This window comes from Myotis yumanensis, unplaced genomic scaffold (genome assembly GCF_028538775.1).
Source record: "Myotis yumanensis isolate MYYU_CA2020_CCGP unplaced genomic scaffold, mMyoYum1.0.hap1 SCAF_5, whole genome shotgun sequence".
Taxonomy (NCBI): domain Eukaryota; kingdom Metazoa; phylum Chordata; class Mammalia; order Chiroptera; family Vespertilionidae; genus Myotis; species Myotis yumanensis.
In genome coordinates this window covers 76,878,125-76,893,992 of record NW_027223756.1, presented here as the reverse complement: position 1 = coordinate 76,893,992, position 15,868 = coordinate 76,878,125, and the positions used below count along the sequence as shown (strand labels likewise).

Genomic DNA, 15,868 nt, shown 5'->3' with positions numbered 1-15,868 from the left:
CACTCCATCCAGGTACCTGGTGAAGATCCTCACTCTCAGAAGCCAGTTGGGCCACGATGGCCTCCATGCTGCCACGCCGGGCACATAGTGTGGCCTGTGGGGTGCCACAGGAAATTCATGCCATGGCCAGTGGGGCAGGAGCCATGAGGGGCTCCACGCCCCACCTTCAGGCTTTCTCCCTGAGCACCTACTATGTGCTAGAGCTAAAGCCTCGGCATCCCATCCTCACCACTATGGCAAAGGGATGGCTATCATCCTGTTGCTTTGGTGAGGAAATTGAGGCTGAGACAGGTGCAAATACACAGCCTCCTCCAGCCCAGAGGCCCCACTCTCTGCAATAGAGCAACCAAGAAGATGGTAGCCAACTGAATCCAGCCACAGTCCCTCCTTTCAAGGCCCTCTCTGGGCCTCACTCTAACCACCTATAAAGCAAGGACAACTTTCCCCGCCTCGCAGGGCTGTTTTGAGGCTCAGACAAGGGTGGGGGGAGCATTGATGCCACCTGCCCGCCCCAGGCACCTTGTTGGCGACGTCCCCAAAGGTGAGGTTGGTGAGGGTCATGCCAGCATATCTGCGTAGGGCAAGGTTGAGTGGGTCTTGGGTCATCTTGTGCATCTCATAATCCACCTGCAGTAGATCAGCCACAGCCTGCAGCCCACCTATGGGGACATGGGAGGGTGCACAGGGAGGTGCAGGGGGGCACCCCAAATGAACCCCAACCTTCCTCCCAACCTCTGCCCATTCCATTCCCATGCTTAAGTGCCCTCCCTCACCCTACCCCCAGGTCTGCTCTCCTCAAGCCCACCTTTGAAGCCCAACTCCTCCAGGCAGCCTGCCACCAGGCTGGCATGATCCCCTGGATACTCTGTGACCTCCACACCCACCTCCTTTCACATTTCCATTCACACGTCTTCAGCTTCTAGGCCTTTGCATGTGCTGTTCCCTCTCCCTGGAATGCTTTTCCCTGCTATTTGCTCAGGTTCCTAGCTCCCTTCTGCTCTCAGGTCATGAAGGCCCTCAACACCATAAATGAAAACCATCCCAAGACCATTAGACCTCCAGCCTCTGATGACTGCCACACACACAGTTCTTTAGTCACTATGAAAACTAGACTCTCGCTTAACAAAGAGTAAGCAAACGTGGGGGGAAATGGTCAGGGTGAGTAGACGAGAAAAAAGTTGTGCCCAACCAGCATGGCTTAGTGGTTGAGCATCTACCTATGAACCAGGAAGTCATGGTTCGATTGCCGGTCAGGGCACATGCCTGGGTTGCGGGCTCAATCCCCAGCAGGGGACATGCGGGGGAGAGCTGATCAATTATTCTCCGTCATCATTGATGTTTCTATCTCTCTCTCCCTCTCTCTTCCTCTCTGAAATCAATAAAAATAGATTTAAAAAATTACATATATATTTTTTAAAAAGAAAAGAATTAACTTGCAATTCAAATACAAGATGCCCTTCCTGCTTCACTGAGCAAAGACAACAGAGGCAATTTGTGCATTTAGGGGCTGGGGCTGTTGGACACTTCTGTGGTTTCCAGATCTGGGGTTTTATTTGGTTTGGTTGCTACCTTCCTCATCTTTCTGCATCTTTCTAAATAAATCCAGCCAGAGAATAAACTCCCCAGCTGGGAAAGGAATGACTTGAAAGGTATACACTCTCATCAGTGTCTGCTGTCGTCTTGTCCTGGTTGCAAATGCCCATTTCTGTGCAGCCAGACCACAAGAGATCTGGGTAAGCCTTTGTTTGTTTGTTTATTTTGTGAGTAAGCCTTTGAGTGTGTGATCATCTGCTGAGTGAGAAGCAGTATCTAATTTTGTAGTAACTGGAGTAAAATTAAGCACATTGATGAGATTTTTGTCCATGTTTTAATTACTTCAAATGATATTATAATGCTCCTAAAAGTTCACAAGGTCTCCCCTTCCCCAACAACTCTGATTCTGTGTATTAAGTTGGAACCTCTCCCTTTTGCTCTTGGCTTCCTGGCTACTTCCCTATCCTCTGAGCTCAGGACTATTAAGGCTGAAAGCCTGCCCCGGGCTGAATGAGGCCCAGAAGCCCCAGGCCAAATGGAGGGGACACGGAGGAGGTAAGGGTGCACTCACCCAGCTCATTCATGGCACGACGATATTCCTCATCGAAGGACAGCTTCATCACCGCACAGGTGGCCTGGCAGATCTGTGGCTCAATGGGGACCGGGGCTGTGGGCCAAGGGACCAGATCAGAGCCGTTCCAGTCCAGGAAATTACCCCTGTTGAGTCCTACCCTCCCTGCCTTCACCCCCACAAAGACCCAAGCTCTGCAAACCACTGCATGTTTGGCATCTGTGGGGTCACTCCCAGAACAGTGGACTCCTTCTCTAACTCTTCTTAAAATGAATAATAAGGTGCCTGCCTCACCCAGAGCTGAGACAGGAGATGAAGTTGTGCTGGGTGCTCAGGACCTTTGGGTGGTGCTTTTGTCATAGATTAACTTTGTGATCAGCTTCCCAAACTAATAATCTCAAAGTCAGCACCCATATTTCTGGTTACACACAATCCATCCATGCATTCAATGACTGTTTCTTGAGCTACCCTACAACCAGGGCATAGGTTGCTGGTGGCTGTCTTTTTGCCAGTCTATCATGATAAAGTCGCCATAGGCTTCAGCCCACACATGACACAGAGAAAGTTCAGAAAAAAGGCCAGTGGCTGCTAATGAAATCTGATATTGCCCTGCCACCCAGAAAGCCCAAGCTCTGTGCTCATTGCACAAAGGTGGCCAGGGAGGCTTACACTCACCGCTGCCCACCCCGCCTGCCTTGATAGTGCTGTCCTGGGCCTGCAGCCAGTCCCAGCAGGTCTCACAGTAGGCTCGGATCTGCTCTAGCACGTGCAGGACACGCATTTCCTTGCGCGCCAGGCCCTGGTCTGGCTGGGAGAAGACGATGTTGTGCAGTGCTGCATTGGCACGCATGCGTGCATCCTTGGCTCCGGGCACCCCAGGGGTCCCACTGCGACCCCCAGCCCCATCTTCTGTGCCATGCAAGATCTGCAGCAGCAGTGGCAGGCAGCCTGAGCGGCGCATGGCCACACAGCTCTCTGGAGAACTGGACATGGCGAGTAGCGTGCGTGCTGTGTCCTCCTGGTCCCGTGTCGCCAGCATTGACAGCAGCCAGAAGACCACCTCCACCTGTGGCGGGGGAAGGGGGACAGCGATGGATTCCACCTGGCCCCAGTCTGTCTGTCCATCCTCCCCAGCCAGGGGTGACCCCCATGCTCTGGGTGACTCACTCTAAACACGGTAGGAGTCCTGTGACCCCAGCCCAGGAGAATCACTTCCTCACCCCCACCACCCTCACCTTGCATCCCCCATGGGCCACCACACACCCGTGGGGAGATGGATGAGAGGCCTCAGTCCCTGTGGAGATGCCCCCAGCCCATGAGGACCAATTGCCCATTCCACTGCCCTCACTGGGTACTTCTAGGGGTAGCCATACATCTAAGTCTAGAGTGCTCACCCAAACACATAGGACAGGTATCCCTGCCCACCTCACCAGGCCCCAGACCACATGCTGACCCTACCAACCTCACCACACCCTAATCCAGCTGGCTTTCCACTCCTCACCCTGCCTCTCAGTGCACCCCAACTGGACTCCCCCTTACCTTGCTGTTGCCTGGCTGAGGGGCACCATCCTCAGGGTGCACAGGGACCTTAGTCTCGGGGTCCTCATCCACTGGCACCGACTTTACTGCCAGCAGGGCCTGGGAAGAGAACACCAGCCTGGGGGTTATGGGAGTACCACAGAAAGCACCCTGACTGCTGATGCTGGCCACACTCCCATGATGATGTGGTGGAGGCTCCACCTATACCTATACTCTGGGCAGGGTCTTCAGGGTACCCTCCTTCCCTGGGGTCATCACCTCCCCGCCCCCACCAGGGCCCTGACTGCTCCTGTCAGTACCTGGGGCTCAGTCTGCTGCACCCGGTCCTGCGCAGACAGCAGCTCCTTGTCGATTTGCTCCAGGCGAGAAGCACGGATCTAGTGGCAGAAAGGCACACATAGCTTGCTGTGGCTGACCAGGTCCCCGCTCTGACCCTGTCCGCTCTGATATAGCTCCGCCCACTGTCCTAACCCACCCACCTCTGACTTTTCCCACTCGCTGATTTGGCCCTGCTCACTCTTCTAATCCCAACCCCAGATCTGACTCTACCTACTTTAAGGTATGGCCATTCCCACTGTCCAAACCCCACCCTTGGCCCTAACTCCACCTACTCCTTGATATGCCCCCCCCCCCCCCCACTCTCAACCCTAGCCTGATGTCTGACTCCACTCACATCTTGACCGCCCCCATGGTCCACGCTCCCTAGTCCAGGCTCTGACTCCACTACGCCATGATTTGGTCCTACTCACTGTTTGACCCTTCCACATCCTTCTAGCCCCGCCCCCTACTTAGGCCCCATGCTAGACCTGCCCACTCCCTTATTTGGTCTCAACCCTATTTAGATCCCACCCATCCTTCTATACCTACCCACTCCCTAATGTCCCCGCCCACTGATCTAGTCACCCACGGTCTGTCCTGGCCTCAGTGTTCGCCACCCCTGAGCCTGGCTCTGCCCTTAACCCCATCAGGCTGCACCCCTAACCCCATCAGGCTGCACCCCCAAACAGCTCTAGCCTTTGGCTCCACCGCCTGAGCCAGACCCCGCCCACAGCAGTCACTGCCCTCTATCCCAAAGGCACATTACTCCGCCCATTAATCCAGACTTTTCCCACAATGACCTCTCCGTTCATCCACCGCGAATAGCCTCGCCGCGGCCCCGCCCTCTGCCGCACCTGCGCCCGCTGCACCATCTCGTCAGAGGTGCCAAAGCGCTCTTCCATTAGCGTCCGGATGTGCTGGGACTCAAACTCCAGCTGCTGCCGAATCAGGTCCATCTGCATGGAGAACTGCTGGGAAGAGTGGGCAGGCCGCAGTGAGGGTCTGTCCGGGCAAGGGCCTGGGACCTGCCCGCCACCCCCCCTGGCCAGGGGCGGGGCGCCCACAGCACCCTTTCCCCTCTCTCCTCCCACGTGCTCACCGTCTCCACGTGCGGGAGTTCCTCCAGGCGCTTGGACAGGCCCTGCAGCTGGGAGTAGTACCAGAGCTTCTCCTTTTCCTCCTTCTCAATCTCATTCAACAGGAAACACCTGAGTGGGCCCGCCCGCAGAGGGGGAGGGGGAGGCGTTATTGCGTGTGGTTTATTTTGATTTTAATAATCACTTGTTGAGTGCTTAGTGTATGGTAAGCTTGTCAAACTCAAAGGCTAACATGGGCCAAATAAACAAGGTTTAAGTTTATGTGGGCCACAAAAAAAACCCAAAAGCTTCAATTTTCTTTCTTTTTTTAATGCCTTTAAAAAAAATTTTTTTAACTTTTGTTGATTTTAGAGAGGGAAAGAGAGATAGAAACATCAGTGATGAGAGAGAATCATTGATTAGCTGCCTCCTGCACGCCCCTTACTGGGGATTGAGCCCACAACCCAGGCATGTGCCCTTGACCAGAATAGAACCCAGGACCTTCCAGTCTGCAGGTCAATGCTCTATCCACTGAGCGAAACTGGCTAGGGCTAAAAGCTTCAATTTTCATAGAAACGTAAGTTTATTTAGATAGAGACATGCTGAATACAAAGGGCTGGAATAAATGAGTAATCATTAACATAAAATAATAGGACATTTTAATAAAAATTAATATTTTTTCTTGAACATTAACTTACCAGATACTGAATAACTGCACAAATTAATAAGCATAACGCAAATAAATCTATTTTTCTTGTTCTCCGAAAGCGAAATATTTCCTGTTGTGCACATCAAACAAGTCAGTACAGGACTAATGATGTAGCAATCAGCTGCTACAATATTTGCTGCTAGTATTAGTGGAGAGAAATGGTGGGCCTGCACGTAAGGCACATAAGGGAAATGAATGCAAGGCGATTATAGTAATTAGTCATTAGCAAATGTTGTAGTTCGTTATTAATAACTAGAGGCCCAGTGCACAAATTCGTACATGGGTGGGGTCCCTCGGCCTGGCCAGCGATAGGGGCCATTAGGGGCCATCTCACCCAGTCCCTATCGGGGCAATTGGGGCTGGCCAACCTCCTGATTGGGACCAATTGGGGGGCTGGCCGGCCGGGTGGGGGGAGGGACTGCGGGAGGTTGGCTGTGGGAGCGCACTGACCACCAGGGGCCAGCTCCTGCATTGCGCGTCTGCCCTCTGGTGGTCAGTGTATGCCATAGTAACAAATCGACCAGGAGACTGGGAGTTCGATTGCTCACTGCGATGTGCGATGTGCGCTGACCACCAGGGGGTGGTGCAGAATGAAGGAAGGCCCCAGCCAGCAGCCAACAGCTGGGGAAGGGAGGCCTCGGCCCACAGTCAGAAGGCCCTGATCGGGCCTAGGGACCCTACCTGTGCATGAGTTTTGTGCATTGGGTCTCTAGTGTGTGTGTGTGTGAGTGTATGTGTGTGTGTGTGTGTGTGTGTGTGTGTATATATGCCTAAGTGACCATTACAACCAGTCACTATGATGTGCACCGACCACCAGGGAGCAGATGCTCAATGCAGGAGCTGCCCCTGGTGGTCAGTGCACTCCCACAGGTCCCCCTGAGGTGCTGCTCAGCCAGAAGCTGGGCTCATGGCTGGTGAGCACAGGTGTGCGGTGGGAGCCTCTCCCGACTCTGTGGCAGCGCTAACGAGCAGCGCGGCAGGGGCAACAGGCCGGGATGAGCGCAAGTGGCTCGGGCTCTTCCCTGGCCGCCTGCTGCTTGGCGCACTGCTACATCCCTTGGCGATGTCCAACTGCCGGTTTAGGCCTGATCCCCAGGTGGCTGATCAGGCCTAAACCGGCATTTGGACATCCCCTGCGGGGTCCTGGATTGTGAGAGGGCACAGGCCAGACTGAGGGACCCCCCGCCCCCCACACGAATCTGTGCACTGGGCCTCTAGTTATATATAACATGACGTTATAAAAATTAAGTTACAAAATTTTTATTAAAACGTTTCTTACATACCGTTATGTTGCCTGGGCCATAAAAATATTCATTATGGGCCACGAGTTTGTCATGCTTGATGTACGGCCAAGTTTAACAGGCAGCATGGCAAAGCCTTGCCCTTGTTGTTCCCCCAAACTAGGGATGGGTAGGTGGGGCATAGAAAGTTCATTAAAAAGAGAAGGTAGCCCTATCTGGTTTGGCTCAGTGGATAGAGCGTCGGCCTGCGGACTGAAGGGTCTTGGGTTCAATTTCAGTCAAGGGCACATGCCGGGGTTGCAGGCTCGATCCCCAGTAGGGGGCGTACAGGAGGCAGCCTATCAACGATTCTCTCTTATCATTGATGTTTCTCTCTCCCTCTCCCTTTCTTTCTGAAATCAATAAAATATATTTTTTTTTAAAAGAAAAAGAGAAAGTAGTTCCTTTGTAAATTCTGATTCTCAAAGAAAGACTCTGAGGGGGGCGCTAACACGTCTCCCAAACTGGATAATCTCCCTCTAGGCTACATAGAGGAGGCTTCCAGCTCAGATTGCTCCAGTTGTAACAGATTTGGCTCTACCCTTAACCCCATCTGGCTGCACCCATGCTCTGGGTGAGTCACCCTAAACATGTGATTACTTTAAATGATATGATAATGCTCCCAAACCTACACTTCACAAGGTCTCCCCCTCCCCAACAACTCTGATTCTGTGTATTAAGTTGGACCTCTCACCTTTGCACCCTGTGGGGAGACACTGCTATTCCCACCCATTTTACAGAGCAGAAGTCTGAGGCTTGGAGGGGCTAGGGGACTTGCTTGACATCACACAGCAGCAGAGCATGGACCGCCAGGTCTCTCTGACCCCACACAACCTAGCCAAGCTGAGCAGAGCGCCTGGACCCTGCCTCCCTCTGCTGCCCCCTCCCCTCCAAGTTTCTTGGGCTGCAGCCCGTTCTTCACAAAGACTGCTTTGAGTCCCTCTGGCTCCAGGCCTAACTCTGAGCCCTGGCACTGTCCCTGGTGATGACTGGGTGTTGGGGACCCCTGGGGACGTCTCCTAGGAGCCCTCCCCTTTGGCAGGAAAGTCCCCTCCTCTTTGTCTTCCAGCTGAGGTCAGCTGTGACAGGAAAGTGGGTGGAGGAGCCACAGAAAGCTGGTGCCTGAAGGGGAGGCTCAGAAGGTGGGTAGGACTGGCTTAGTGGGTGGTGCACATGCTGATGGGCCAATCAAAGGGCAGAGACTACAGGGACGGAGTCTGGCTGGGGAGCAGGCCAGTGGTCAGTTTCTCACCGTTCTCTGTCCAGTTCCTCCAGCAGCCGGATGGTAGCCCGGCTCAATTCCCCAAAGCTGTCCTTGGAAGTCCCGGAGCCATGTACTGGGCTTCCCTCAGGGGTTCGGCCAGCAGGCTCAGGGCCCAGGGCTGGGGGCTGGAACTTGAGGTTGTACAAGCTGGTGATGTCCATCTGCAGGGCTGGATGGGAATGGAGGGAGAGGGCGAGGTCAGCACCCCTCCTTGTCCCTCCTCCTCCCAGCTCACCCACTATGTAGAGGGGGCCCCAAGGCTCACCTTTCAGCTGATCCAGCACCTCAGTCTGCCCTGAGGACACCAGCACTCGGGCCTCCTGCTCCAGTTTACCCTGTAAGTGCTTCAGTACCTCCTGGAGGTGGGGGCAGGAAAGAGTGCTGGTCGTCATGGCCACTGCCCTGAGCTGCCCCAGATCCACGCCCCTGTGAGATGCCCTTGGCTCTGCCTGCCCATTTCTGGGGTCCAGTGCCCTAATGTCTGTCCCTATGACCCAGGTCCATGTCCTCTGCCCAGCCCTACCCCCACCTTCATGCCAGATGTCTCTGTCTCCAGCTTGGACAGGTGGCTTGAGTTGTCTCGAAGCTCCTGCCTCAGGTGACTGTTCTCAGCCTTCAAGGCCTCCACTTGCCGAACCAGCTGTTCGTAGGGTGCCACGGAACTCGTCATCTTTAGCTCCTGCAGCACCTGTAGCCACAAGGTAACATGAGGCTCTGAGGAGGGACTTACGCTGGACCTAAGCCCTAGCCCTCCCACCCAACCCTGGAGCTGGGTCCCAGGTGGGAGAAGCTGAAGGCAGGATAGAGCTGGCCCAGGGAATCCTAGGGACAGATGGTGTGGCAGACGGAGTGACAGACAAAGGCAGGAACAACAGGAGAGAGAAACAGAGCCATCAGACAGGTATTCAGACAACCCAAACACCCAACTGACCAACAGACAGATACAGAAAGACCTGCATTCTCACAGCTGGGTTCCTGGACACATGTGCTTATAAACAGCCAGCCAGCAGATGGACAGCCAAGACTGTGACAGTCTAACCCAGCAGATGGACTGCCAGCTCAGTGCCACCAGGCTTACAGCCAGAGAGAGAGAGAGACAGACAGATGGATAGCCAAGACACTTTCCCTGCAGCAATGTAGCTGCCCAGAGGCTGGGTGGACAGACTACCCACTGATCCAATTGACAGACAATAAAAATGTCACGAAGGTTCTAAGAAACCAATGGACAGGCGACAGTAGAGCTCCAGACTGACACAAGCCTACTATGGTCACCCTGGGGATTGGGAACCCAAATGCTCTGCAGCCCCCACAACTCCTCCATCAGCAGCTGGATCTGGGTAGCTACCTGTGTGGCCCAGGACCCTGCAGTCAGCCCTCTGCCAGCTCCTGTGGCCCCCCAGCACCCCAGGCCTCATCCCTGGGCTCCACCACTGCCGCCTGCTTCTTTGTGTGTCTGGCTGCCGTTTCTTGCTCAGGCCCAGCCTTCTCCCTCTGTCCAGCAGGCCAGTATCTCCTCCCTCAGCTTGGCACTCCTGCCAGAGCCTTCCTGCCCCACCACCTTCCCTCTTTGTTCCCTCAACGTTAGCGCTCCCCCTCCCTCTGCCTTTGTCTGAGCCTCACCAATAGCAGCCCATCCCCTCTGCCACCTCCTCCCTGGGAGCCCCCTCCCCCTGCCCACCTGTGTCCCCTCCCCAAATCAGCCAGCACTCCTCTGCCCACAGGGGATACCCTTCTCTCCCTCCCCGACCTGGCCACACTCTCATTCACTTGCTCGTTCATTTTCCTCTCTCTCTTTCTACCCCTAGAAGGTCCCTGCTCACCCTGAAGTCACCAAGGACACAGATGGGCCTGGAGTAGGGGTGGGGGCTCTGCCCAGGTGCGGGGATAGCTCAGGCATTACAAATTGGCTCCAAGGACCTACTGCATGCCTGGCTCTGTCATTTGGCTTCCTTAGCATAGTCCTGGGTCTAGAAGGACAGACAAGGCATAGCTGGAACCTAGACATTGGGCATGCTCAGACAGGACATGCTGGAGGCACATAGGCCCCACCCCCTGTGCTGAACTCAGTTCCCCCATCTGAGGAATGGAAGGAACTCAGTCTGCCAGGCCCATCTAGTGAGCTGATGTGAGGGTTAGGAGGAGGAACAGTAGTCACTCAGCAAACACAAGTCACAGGTCAGACTGGGAGATAGTGTGTCAGGTGGGGGAGGCCAGATGCTTGTGGGCCACAGCCTTTGCCTACCACCCTAATATCGATCCTGCCCAAGGCTCAGTCAGGGGCCCCAGCTGAGAATCAGGCCTGGGGTTGCGGTAAGGTCCCTGGGGTCTGGCTGGAGCCCTGCTTCCTGACTGAGGCCATCATGCTGCACCTAGCCAGGGGAAGCACTAGGTTAAGCACAAAGCCCAGCATATCCGTCCCATTCCCTAAACCCAAACTTCCTTCTCAAGCATCCCCCCAACACACACACACACACACACACACACACCCCACTCTTGCAGGGCCAGCAGGGCCAGCTTGGGATACCTTCACTCCCCCTGCCACTCCTGCACCCTCATTAGATGGAGCTTGGCAACATGGCAACAAGCCCAGCCTCTGGGTTCCCCCACATTCAGTCCTGGGTCCTCACCTCCATTCTCTCTCTGTCTGTCTCTCTCTCTTTTTAAATATATTTTATTGATTTTTTGCAGAGAGGAAGGGAGAGGGATAGAGAGTTAGAAACATAGATGAGATAGAAATATTGATCAGCTGCCTCCTGCACACCTCCTACTGGGGATGTACCCGCAGCCAAGGTACATGCCCTTGACCGGAATCGAACCTGGGACCTTTCAGTCCACAGGCCAATGCTCCATCCACTGAGCCAAACCTGTTAGGGCTCCATCAACTCTCTTACCAGCCCCTCAAGCTTTGCCCAGCTGGACCCTCCTTCTCCCAGCTCCCCACATCTCTCCCATCAGAGAAGCCTCGCTGGCCTCCCATAGTCCACTTCTCATTCACAAACACAAGGAAACTTTGAAAGTACTGGTCAGACGCCATTCCTCCCCTGCTTCAATAGCTGCCATGGCTCCCCAGTAACCTCATCATAAGACCTGTCTCCTCCATTTACCCTCCACTCTCTTCCCCCAGGTCTTGGCACATGCAGTTCTCCTGCCTGGAGCACCTTTCCTGACTTGCCATCCTTCACAGCACAGCTTCCTCAAGGAAGCCCTCCTGCCTGCCCTTCACCCATCAGGAGCCTCCTGGGGCCTCCCTGAGATATGTCTATCACCAAAGGAAAAGCACTGATAGCTGGCGGTTCCTCTAATTAAGGGATGAATGGCCAAATGTCAGCGAAGGGTATAGCACAGGTGTAGCCCAAAGGGGCCCTTCTCGTTCCTTCCATCCAAACTCCCACTTACTAAGAAGGACTGACTCCCAGAGAGGTGCAGCACCTCCCCACCCCACCCCACCCCACAGGCCTGCCCGCAGACTGGGAGATCCAGGTATTGAAGCTTGTACATGGATGTGTACGTGGGACCGACTGCAGCGACACGGGTGCCCGCCTCTTTGGGACTCAGTTTCCCCTCCGGCTCCACCCTGGAGACTCAGAGGCTCCAGAGCGAGTGCGGACCTGCGCAGCAGAGAGAAGTGGGGGGAGGGGGGGAGCATGGAGAGATCCCCGCAGAGGCTGAGGCCGCGCCCCTTACCCTCAACCCAGAAAGCGCGCCGCTTACTTATCTCACTCAAGCTGGGCTGGGCTGGGCTGGCGGGCACCCATGGGTCCCCCTCCCTCGGCGCAATTCCGAGACCCCGCTGGAGATCCTGGCGCTCCTGGGCCAGGGCGGCCGCGGGGCGCTGGCTGCGGGATTCCGGGGTCTTGGCGGCGTGAGCAAGTGGCTCTGGGGAGGACAAAGGCCGGTGCGGGCCTGGCAGGCGGCGCCGCCACTCAGGGCGCTGGGCGAGACCACCGCGAGCGGGGGAGGATGCGGGATGCGGGATGCACGCGAGGCGGCCAATGGAGGCACGGGAAGACGGGCTGGTGCCATGGCAACAGCCAATGGCGGCCCGGGGCGGGGACCGGCGGCGGCCGCGGGGCTTCTGGCCTCCTCGCGCGTTCAGGGGCTGCGTGTGCGGGCGTGGTGGTGGTGGGGGGGGGGGGGGGAGATGAAGCCCCCAGAGAAAAGGGGCGCCCGGAGAACCAGGACCCCGTGTCCCCCACCGCATTCCGCGGTGAAAGGACGCGGACTCTTAGAAGGTCCCAAGGCAGGATCAGCATAATTTGAGAGTAAAACATCCAGGCTTGAGTGTTACATCAGAATCTTGCCGGGGGGGGGGGGGGGGGGGGGGGGAGCTCCAGGGGCAGGGGCAGAAGCAGGGGCCGGTCAGCCCCTCCCCTCGCATTCGGCCCAGCCTTGTGTGGATGGGTCAGGGTGAGACAGCGCTTAGGATCCAGGGTGGATGAAACCCTGCCACTGGTGGGGGAGGGGGAGCATGGGGGTGGGCAGGCATCCCGGGAAGCGCCTGGGACCCTGCATTTCTCCCCATTTTTCCTGGTCTCCCTGGCAGAGCGACAGCTCCGCCATGGGCATCTGCCTTGACTCCGTGTCTTCCCCCACATTTCTTCATTTCTCTCCATCTATCTCATCTCTTTCTCCCTATGTCTCTGTACCTCACCCCACCCCTAATTCACCCTCACAGAAGGGGAACCAGAGGAGGGAGGAGTCTGGCGTCTCAGGAATACACGTCCCCAGCTGTCTCAGATCCTTGATGGGTCCACGGAGACCACTAGAGGATTTAACACCCGAGGCCAGAACCTGCCGCTGCAGCCCAGTCATTCCTACTGCTGACACATGCACACCCTAAAGGATGGAATGCAGATTTGGGGCCTACCTCTGTCTTTTCTTGGCTCCAGGGGCCAGGGAAAATTGCTCACTTTGAGACCCTCAGTTTCCCATCTGTCAAATGGGGAGGCAGTTGCAGCCTTTGCAATGGCTGGTGCTAGGGACCACAGGAGGAGCACAGGATCATGCAGTTTCCTGCTGGGTCTGCTGCAGGAGGCCCTATGTGTCCATCCTGGGCCAGCAACGCTGGAGGCCCCAGTGGACTCAAGTCTGACTGTCCCAGAGCCTCCAGAGCAAGACACAGTTGTCACCATACTGGGGGTTGGGAAGTTGGTGCAGAGGATAGCAGGGCTCTTTCTGGAGGCTGGGAAGGCTGAAATGAGAGGGCACCACCAGCTCCCGGGCTCCTCAAGATGCATAAGAATTGGCCCTGGGATCAAGGAAGGAAAAGGCATTCCAAGTTGAGGAAACAGCCTGTGCAATACCTGGAGTTGTGAGAAACTAGAGCTCATCCAGGGGATATGCTCTTCTGGTGGGGCCAAGGAGCACGGCAGGTGGTAGGGCTGGACTCGGGGAGATATGAGGTGTTTGAAGCAGGGCAAATTTCAGCAGGTGCAGCTCAGTGGTTGAGTGTCAACTCATGCACCAAGAGGTCACCAGTTCGATTCCTGGTCAGGTACATGCCCAGGTTGTGGGCTCCATCCTAATAGGGGACATGCAGGAGGAAGCTGATGTTTCTCATCAATGTTTCTATTTCTCGCTCCCTCTCCCTTCCTCTCCCTCTGAAAAGTCAATTAAAACATATTTTAAAGCAGGGCAAACTAGGCAAAGCTGAAATGGGAGAGGGGAGGGGACAGAGCCCAGGGCTCTGGCTTCAGCTCTGCCTTGATATCCTTTTGTAACCTTGAGCATGCCTCTCTCTGGCTTCAGTTTCTCATTTGTTCACTGGAAGGTGGGTTGGAGAATCCCTATCCCCACATCTCAGTGAACTAAGTCTCACCTTCCCCACCCAGTCTAAGATGTCACTGCTCCCCAGACTCCTCACAGCCAGAACCTTAGAGCTGGCAGGGGCTTGGAGGGTCCAATGGCCAGTCCTGCCCTCATACATATGGAGAAAGTGAAGCTCAGGGCAGGGACTACGTAGCTTGAGTTCATGCAAGAGTCCCACCAGGCCCTGAGCCTCCCTCCCTTCCTCCCCTATCTGGGCATGGTGGGAGCCTGGATGGCTGAGGGGATATGGGGGCTGAAACCCTAAGGCAGGATGCCCTGGTCCACAAGCCTCTTGAACATTATGTCCCTGACATCCCCCAAATCCTTGACCCTGAAAATCTTTGAGCCACAGCCACACTCAGGATTCACTGGAGATTCTATAACCATGAGAACTTCAGGAATCCCCACATCCCCTCCCCAAGATCCTAGGCCCAATCTCAAGGGGCTGAGAGACCCTCATTGCACAGTGCCCAGGCCTAGCAAGGAAGGGCCCTTCCCAGACACCCACTCATCACTGCTGGGTTCTCAAGAAGAAATTTGAATCATAGGGCTGGTTTCTTCCCATCGCCAGAAACAAACCCCCCATCCCAACACATTGTAGGGTCACTCTTGGAGTGTCTTTGGGCTTTCTGAGTCTGACCTCAGGCATCTCTGCCCCTTTGATCTCCATGCTTCCCCAATGAGCCTCTTCGATGTGCCAGGGACTGGGGGGCAGAACCAGCGGCATCCCCTACTCGGAGCTGGGTAGGGGGCTAGAGGGAAGCAGGAAGGCACCAGGTCATCATTAGACCTTGGACAAGTCTCCGGTTGGGTGACCAGGCAGGACCCTGACAAGTAAGGAGGGAATGCCCCTGGGGGGGGGTGGCAGGACGGGGACGGACAGTCTAAGCCGCGCCCCCCAAATCCGACTCTGGTTGGGTGGCCTGACCAGAGTCCTGAGCCTCATTTTCAGGGGTGAGGAGGGGGCTGGTGCGTGGCCCCGTCAGCACCGCGGACAGCTCCTCCAGGCCTCTAGGTAGTATACTCGGAGGGCGCTTCCGCCCAGCAATTAGGCAATTAGGTTCCTGGCGCGGCTCCGGATGTGACCTTGGGCTCCCCGCTGCACCCCTAGACTCAGTTTCATCTTAAATAGGGATGTTATGGTTCCAAGATTCAGAACGACTATGGAGACCGGCAAACAGCTAGGGCCCAGTGACATGGATATTATTCGGAAGAACATCAACATCCGCAAACGTCGTGGTAGGCCCTATGCTTGGTGTTCAGCAGAGGAAACTGAGGACCGGAGAGGCGCAGGGCGTGGCCCGGACCCCAACCCAAAGCCTGTTCGGGAGGGAGCCTCGGCACAGCGCGCTCCTGCCGTAGCCCCCACTGCCGCAGCCGGTCTCCGAGTCCACACGTTGGGTCGGGGTCTGGGGGGTTTCCTTCCGAGGCCGAGTGCTGGGCCCAGCGAGGCTGCGCTTGCGCAGATCAGGAGGAGGGGGCCACTGCAATGTAGGGGAGGGTCTCCCAGCCTTGCCAACAGCCTGAGGCGGTTTCCCTGGCAACGGTCCGGTTGCCCCTGCGCGAGACCCCAGACTCATCAAGCCCGAGTACGCAAGCCTGTGCGCCCTCTGCCGCCGTCTGGACCACTGTTCCCGCGGTCCGCACCCCTTAGCTGCGCCCAGGGCCGGACCCGTATCCCCGCAGCCGGGCCCTTGCGCCCTACCTGGTCCCGGAAGAAGGCCGAGTGCAGCAAGCTCAGGAGCCCCAGGAGCCCCATGGAGCAGTGGC

At 56.0% G+C, this 15,868-nt stretch overlaps 1 protein-coding gene across 5 annotated transcripts in view; it reads right to left on the bottom strand.

Annotated features, from left to right (window-relative positions):
- APC2 (APC regulator of WNT signaling pathway 2) overlaps positions 1-15,868 on the bottom strand; it is a 25,180-nt gene extending 9,312 nt beyond the window's left edge. The window contains exons 1-12 of one of the 5 annotated variants that reach the window (XM_070415675.1): positions 15,804-15,868; positions 8,820-8,978; positions 8,556-8,646; positions 8,279-8,459; positions 5,061-5,169; positions 4,816-4,932; positions 3,943-4,020; positions 3,644-3,742; positions 2,780-3,170; positions 2,105-2,200; positions 520-659; positions 17-94 (exon numbers count right to left, since the gene is read on the bottom strand). In XM_070415675.1, the coding sequence (XP_070271776.1) occupies positions 17-94; positions 520-659; positions 2,105-2,200; positions 2,780-3,170; positions 3,644-3,742; positions 3,943-4,020; positions 4,816-4,932; positions 5,061-5,169; positions 8,279-8,459; positions 8,556-8,646; positions 8,820-8,978; positions 15,804-15,857 (1,593 nt within the window). In that variant the 5' untranslated portion in view covers positions 15,858-15,868. Of the gene's footprint in view, positions 1-16; positions 95-519; positions 660-2,104; positions 2,201-2,779; positions 3,171-3,643; positions 3,743-3,942; positions 4,021-4,815; positions 4,933-5,060; positions 5,170-8,278; positions 8,460-8,555; positions 8,647-8,819; positions 8,979-9,635; positions 9,723-11,786; positions 11,834-12,001; positions 12,177-15,803 lie in introns of those variants that run through there. The other 4 variants (XM_070415676.1, XM_070415678.1, XM_070415680.1 and 1 more) reach the window with 4 other exon arrangements.